The sequence below is a fragment of the Theobroma umbraticum genome, unplaced genomic scaffold (genome assembly GCF_002168275.2).
Source record: "Theobroma umbraticum cultivar Fairchild unplaced genomic scaffold, ASM216827v3 scaffold_89.0, whole genome shotgun sequence".
In the NCBI taxonomy this organism is placed as follows: domain Eukaryota; kingdom Viridiplantae; phylum Streptophyta; class Magnoliopsida; order Malvales; family Malvaceae; genus Theobroma; species Theobroma umbraticum.
In genome coordinates this window covers 2909164-2916202 of record NW_018397271.1, presented here as the reverse complement: position 1 = coordinate 2916202, position 7039 = coordinate 2909164, and the positions used below count along the sequence as shown (strand labels likewise).

The 7039-nt window shown below is 31.8% G+C and overlaps 2 protein-coding genes across 2 annotated transcripts in view; both read right to left on the bottom strand.

Moving 5' to 3' along the window:
* LOC110426558 (vacuolar lysine transporter YPQ1-like) overlaps nucleotides 1-2204 on the bottom strand; it is a 10099-nt gene extending 7895 nt beyond the window's left edge. The window contains exons 1-5 of the mRNA XM_089785316.1: nucleotides 2167-2204; nucleotides 1691-1961; nucleotides 1565-1607; nucleotides 502-528; nucleotides 293-385 (exon numbers count right to left, since the gene is read on the bottom strand). Of these exons, the coding sequence (XP_089641442.1) occupies nucleotides 293-385; nucleotides 502-528; nucleotides 1565-1607; nucleotides 1691-1908 (381 nt within the window). The 5' untranslated portion in view covers nucleotides 1909-1961; nucleotides 2167-2204. The remainder of the gene's footprint in view (nucleotides 1-292; nucleotides 386-501; nucleotides 529-1564; nucleotides 1608-1690; nucleotides 1962-2166) is intronic.
* A 3763-nt stretch (nucleotides 2205-5967) lies between these two features.
* The window catches only part of LOC110426556 (uncharacterized), an 8334-nt gene continuing 7262 nt past the window's right edge, over nucleotides 5968-7039 (bottom strand). The window contains exons 12-14 of the mRNA XM_089785335.1: nucleotides 6523-6616; nucleotides 6276-6365; nucleotides 5968-6049 (exon numbers count right to left, since the gene is read on the bottom strand). Coding sequence (XP_089641461.1) covers nucleotides 5968-6049; nucleotides 6276-6365; nucleotides 6523-6616 — 266 coding nt within the window. The remainder of the gene's footprint in view (nucleotides 6050-6275; nucleotides 6366-6522; nucleotides 6617-7039) is intronic.

The window sequence follows — 7039 nt, the reverse complement described above, 5'->3', positions numbered from 1 at the left end:
TTTTTTGACCTTTTAGTTAAATCCAATAAAAAGATTTATATCATTTAAATATACAAAAAAAAATACCATACAAGCTGGTCTTGGTTTAATGAAAAACTAAACATTTTTCTCTGCTGCTCACCTTTTAACAAAATAGTCTGTTTCTTTATTCTATTAGGTTCACTAGTTTCGGGAGCTCAGAGCTTTAACTTGACCATTGTGTTATGTAATTTGGCTCTAAGGAGAGATGAATTTGTAATGTGCAAAATTGTTGCAGAAGCTTTGCCAAGAGAAATGTAGTTTAACTTCTTACCTTGTGGCAGACTCTTTTGTACTTTAATTGAGGATAAATGTGACCATAGTATACAGTCTGTGCCGCAAGAATTGACGTAGTCATTGTATACAACTGTGCTTTGACATCATAGCAAGAAGGTCATGTAAATCAATAGTTGAGAATTAGAACAATATAGTTAATTAAGAATTCACTAGACTAACAACATTTTGGGTTTAGCATATTCTTACAACTGCCATATAGAATTGTGTTGGAAGCTGCAAAGATAAGCAATAAAGTTTCAGTACACTGGCTGCAGCAGTACTCCCTATAGAAACTCAGAATAATTATTTCTTTCAAACTAGACTAGAGCTCCATGAGAATTTATCCTTAATATTTTGTAAGGCAAGAGGATAAAGTGTTCCTAATGAACAAATCATGCTCTCCGAATGTGAAATGTCTTTTAGCAATGAATAGATGCATGTTTTTACACTGGCAAGCAAAAAAGTTGCACTTGTCTGATATGGAAACAGGTTAAAAAATTTTAAAATAAGAAAAAATAAACCATATAAGGACATGAGTAAAAGAATGAGCAGGTATATTATCAATGTCAAATGTGTCAAGAAACTAAGATGACTATAGTTATCTCAACCAACCTTTGAGACAAAGCAAGGGAATAAGAAAAGAAAAAAAAAAGTTACAAGCGCTTTTAATTTACTAATGTATTTTTGGTTCAGTTGTTTGCTACCTTCAGCATAAACCAAACAGTTAAAGGTGTTTTCATCCATCATCTACAACAAAAATGAAATAAGCTTATGATTACAAGATGAACTGCAAGATCTCCTCATGTATTTGAAACTTAGGTTGAATGCAGCAAAAGGCCCAAGCCAAAAAGGTTAGGCTGCATAGGTATTGTTGTAGCTTGATTTTCACTTTTGAGAGCCAAAATGAAACAACTATGAATATCAATTAATTTTGTTATATGAAATATTACATCTCCACCATTGTTCATTCGTAATTAAATATATGCTTTTACTTTTCAGGAAGCGAAAAACCAAATCGCAAAAAGTAAGATTCAATTGGATGACAAGGCATATTAGTTCTATGTGAAGAAAAAGGAGACCGTCATTGAACCTGCTTAGAGGCAGGTTATACAATGACAGTAATGCAAAAGAAAGGAAGTGGCATAACAGAAAGTAACAATGCAATTTGAATGAACAGCATAACAAAGTAGAGTCAGGTATCAGACTAGCACAAGAAACAGAAACAAACACCCAAAACAGGTAAAAACCATCAAACGAGCCGAACACTTACAGTAGCCGGTTCAAGAATACAACTGAAAAGATTGAAAAGATCCCTGCAAATAGAATGATGATAAAGTTCTTTTGGTAATCAATATGAAAGTAAGAAAAGGGGTGGTAGAATACAAGAAAGACCCACCCAATAATCCAAGTGATCAAAAAACCGAGAGAGAGCCCTTCAATGGATTTCTCCTTATAGTTCGTGATAATCTGAGGGATTTCAGCTACACTCCAAGTTATGACACTGATCAAACCCAAAGCAAAAGACCCTTCATCGCTTGCGCTGCAAATACAGTAGTTTATATACACTCTCGCCCACTCCCAGCACTCTCCACGTCTTGGGCACCTAATTGCCATTATCTCTGCCTCTGCCTAATTTGCCTTTGCTTCCCTGCTACCACCTCTCCAACCTATATATAATATTTGAATACGTATGTATTTTCTCGTGTCATAATAGGAAATGAAGTAATAATTACTAAATAAAATGCTCCATACTAAACGAAAGGAGTCGGTTGGTCCCTTGTTTGAAATGAATTATCTCATAAGAAAAACATTGTTATGGAAAGAGTAAACAAGCAAAAAAAGACGAGAAGTAGTAGTGGATGAGAAACTCACGGATGCTGAGAGAGAATAGATCAAATACTGAAACGAAAGCGTTGTCTCTTTGGGCAAATATGGCCAGTCTATTGTCGTATATATATGTGTAAGAGTAAGGAGGTTTTTGTTTTACTATAAATAATAATAATAATAATAATAAATAATGAGATTTGCTGGGACAGCAGGCTTTTCCTTGTCCACCGCCGACTTTTGCTCTGCAATACTTAACTCTTCTCCAATGCGACCATATTATAACTTCTGTTATAAACACACCTCTAGGGTTATCATTTATGTCTGCATAAAAGTACTATAATATAAAATTTTGTGTTGTGAAAATACAACTTTGTAACAGAATATTGAGAGAAATTATAGGATATGTACATTGAATGTGTAGAGATATATTAAATGTTATGAAATATAATAATATATATATATATATTCACGTATATAAATATTATAAAAATATATAATAATTTTAAAAGAGATCAAAAATTAATATTAAAATCTAATGTTACGACAGACTCACATTCCCAATTCAAAACATTAGTGAAAAATTTATACTTATATTTCGTAAACACATTTTATCTTTTATTAATATAAAATGGATGATATCTTGATCGTATATAAATAAAAAAAAACTAATATCTTATTTATAATCTAACTCTAAGTAATTAACAATGTAACTCTTAACTTAAAAATATGAAATTTCATTGTGATTTAACTGCATCCAGTTCTCATACATGATATAGTCTGTTTGAGGACAAGGCCAAAAGTTACCTGTTAAATGTTAATCTCTAATTTTGTCATATTGTGGGAATTTTCAAATCAAAATTCACATGCATGCAGGGCTTAGATATAAGTATGTTTTACTGAAATTTTGGACTCCACAATCCTGGTTTTGAAATTTAAGAATTTTCCTTTCTTTATTAATTGTGATGTAAGGTGGAAAACAAATGGAAACGACTTGATGCTGGTTTTCTTTGCATAAAATATTGTCTCTTGTTTATTTTGGGTTTATGGCTGCCATGTCTCGAAGACAGAAGCCTTGTGGGGAAAGGCACGTGGCTGGCCATTGGCCAAGAAGATAAGGAAAGGAAATTCATTAACCCCATTGTAGTTTGTAGATCAGATTCGGATGTCTCCATTTGCAATTGGAAAATGGCATCTCACATTGTTGATCAAATGCAATGACCACAAGCAAACAACTTCACCTTTTAATGTAATTTGTCTTTTGCCCCACCCTTTTTCGGAACCAAGATCTTGCCATAAATCTCACTCAGTAGTTTGTTATCTTTACCCAAGGAGAAAACTTGAAGATTTTAGATCAATGTGAGCTCTGAAATTTGAAACAAAGGTTCTTCATTATCAGGCTGCAGACGGACTTATTTTAACAAAATTAGAGTAAGAACATGGGTTTTAAAACAAATCTTAAAAGAGATGTTCTATAATTTATCACGAGGAGCATAATTTTATGAATATGTTTTGGTTCAGAAATAATTATAAATTCTTTGATACTTGTAAAGGTGTACAAATGATTGATTTAATTTAAAAAAATTCAATCGAATTAACTAAATGTATTGTGAAAATCTTTTATATTGATTGTGTATTGTAATACTTTTAATTTTAAATCATTATAATTATTATGTTTGTCATCTTTATTTGTAAGAGTTCTGTTCAATTTTATCATAATTAAATGTAATAGACATATATATGAGCTAATTATTCAAATAATAATAATAATAAATATAAAATTCAGAATGAAGTACGACCTTAATATTAGTACACATAAAAATTACTTCTCCTTGATCTTCCCCAAAATGTTTAATTTTATATTTCACCATAACAAGATATTTGAACCTTATTGTTCGAGCAAAAGATCATGCATAAACTATTGAACTAAATGCTCTAAAGATTCATGCAAAATTATATATATATATATATATATCACTATATATTTCTATTGACCGAGACTACCAAAAGAACAGATGAAGACCTCTCCAAAAAAAGAATTGAGCCATAAAAAAAACTAGAGAAAGAAAACCCCAGAGTCAGTCTTGAAAATATTAGGCTTTAGTTTGCTGATTTGGGGTTTTAAAGGTGAGTTAGGTTTCAGGATTGGCATTCAAGTGAGAAGGGAAGGAAGTAGTCTCCATATGCGGTGATAGAGGTTAGCCGTGGGAGGAGGTCCGAGGCGGCTCACTGTGGTAGAAAGGAGCGTTTAGGGCTTGGTTATTGGCTGAGAGCTTTGAGAGAAAGGAGAGACCGGTTGCGAGTTAGGGAAAGACAAAGCAAAAAATATATATAGTGTTTTATATATATTAAAAAAATGTTAATTAAATGTTCATTTTTTATATTTCAAAAAATGTAAAAAAAAAATATAAATTTTGGTTTCTTTATTTTTGAAAAGTAGATCTTAAAATTTTCATGTTTTTTCAAAAAATTAAAAAAATTCAGTCCTTTATGTTTTAAAATATAACAATTATTTTATTTATTTTCCAAATAAAAATATTAGATTTTTTTAACAAATGGAGGCATGCCACGTGTCCATGACCCTGATTTGAAAAGTGATGGGGGTATTTATTTAATCATATGGTATGATGTTATTAGTCAATTGACATGACACCAGATTTTGTTAATATTGTTAGCAGCTGAAGCACATTAGTAGATAAAATGGCAGTTCCTTCCAGTGCCACATTGAACATTATTTTAGTCTAAGATGTTTTAGTATACTAAAAAAATTGTTACAAAACAAAGCAACTTTCTGAATCCTAGGAATAATGACTCCATCTCTCCTATTCTTTTCTTTTTTTATAACCAAAATTTATTTTTTATAATTCTTTTTAATTTTTGGTGGCAAAAGCCATGGAACATCAATTTCTTTGTCTTTTTTAAATTCTAATGAAAAATACACTAAAGTTATTGATTTTTTTTTTGTTCTTTTAAGAAATAGGGAAAGAATTGGACAAAGAAAATACATAATATAATAATTAAAACCTAAAACCAATAACCAGATAAACCTATAGGAAACAAATTATAACTGATAAATAAACAAAGCAAGTAATTTCAGAATGACTCAAACTTAAATTTAGCTACTCTTTTAAATAAGAAGTTGATTAAACTATAAATGTAACGTAAATGATTACTCTATTAGTAACTTTAAAAGATAATAAAAATATAAAACCTCTTAATGTCTATTTTTAAAATATTAATTTAATAAAAAAGAATAAATGTAAGGAGAGAATTAAAAGCAGAATAAAGAGTGGGTAGAGGTAGGCAAAAATGCAGTACAACAGAGGGGACACAAATTTTGCCAAAATCAAAAGCAGGTGTCATCCCTCTGCACTGCCTGAACAAATCCAAAAGAAAGAGTTATCATCACTCATCCAAGGCACATGGCATCTACATATCCCCCAGCTCCGCCAACTTCATTCCAATTGGAAAAGAATCCCTGCCAAGCAATGATCAACAAAAGTAAACTCAAGCAGATAACATTGAAATTATGAATGGTCACTTAACACAATTACCATCAATATTGCATTTGAACACCTTTGAGGCTGAGGCAATAGCCTCATAATAACCACATTTTATCTCCCAAAATTAGAAAAATTAAAAAAAAATGTAAACCATTGAGAACCCAACATTATGGCATGAAGTGCATCTAGGAAGTTACTAGTAAAGCCCACTAATCATCTAAACCATTCAAATTTATATTAACTATAAATACTGCCTAGACCCTTAAACAGATGCATGCACATGTTGGAACAAAAACTCACATGAGACAGAGAGAGAACCTTCAACAAAAGGTTATTTTGCCGTCATTTAAGGTGCATTGAAGTTTTCATGCTTATTCTCTGCATCTTGAGGTGCCCAATAGCAGAAGTATATGAACTGAATCAGTATCTGCAAAATGCAATAAGGTTCTACAAAGAATATAAAATTTTTTCAGGGTGAGTGTAGCAACTCAATTCATGATACTAAGGAGAAACAGAGGGCAACATTAGGCACACCATAAAAATAAAAAAGTGCTACTTCACAAAAAAAAAACATCTCAGGGTTTGTGCCTCTAAATAACACATCCATTACAAAATAAAAAAGTATCATATCAGAACCATCCTTAATAAGGATACAAAGTATCAAGCAGCACGCATCCTGCTGCATCCACCAGCCACGGTAAATTTGGTCTGATTCTTGACCAATCTGTGCTCTTGACAAGTATGCTACAGGGAAACAGAAAAAGGAAAGGTACAAAAACAGTGGAACCAATATGCACCATTAGGTAGCTCAGAGATGGTTCAAGTACAAACCACACTCAATAAAGTGATAAATAGGACTCAAAGTGAAGCCAAATATCAATGATGAGTTGACCAAATTTACCTTGCAACATATGTGGAGTTTCCAACCAAAGCAAAGATAAACATAAAAGGGTTCAGACCCTGCATACATGGACACGCCAAACAAGATTCAGCCCCTGCATACAAATTGATAAAAATACAACATGTCCCCTCCCAGCCTTCCTCCCTCACTTTCTCAGTTCTCTCATTTCGGTGACAATGATAAAGAACTATATATTATGTTCCATGCTTATATGACTGGCTTCAAAAGCATTTTTCTTTTATTTCATATAGCTAAGCAGCATTTGACAATTGACCGAGGAATGGAATGAAGTTTTTGAGCTGAAAAAGATATTATTAATTATTTCAAATAATTTTAATTCCAAAGCACTTTTCAAAAAGCTCCAATTCACAGAACCAAGTAGAAAAAACAAGCTCTAAATATGCTACATGCTTATTCCAGTGGTTCAAAAAGTTTTATAAACAAAAAGGAGCAGCACCTGGCACCAAAATTTTTTGTGTGTGTCCTTGCTTTCATGTGGGTATTGAGAACTAAAATA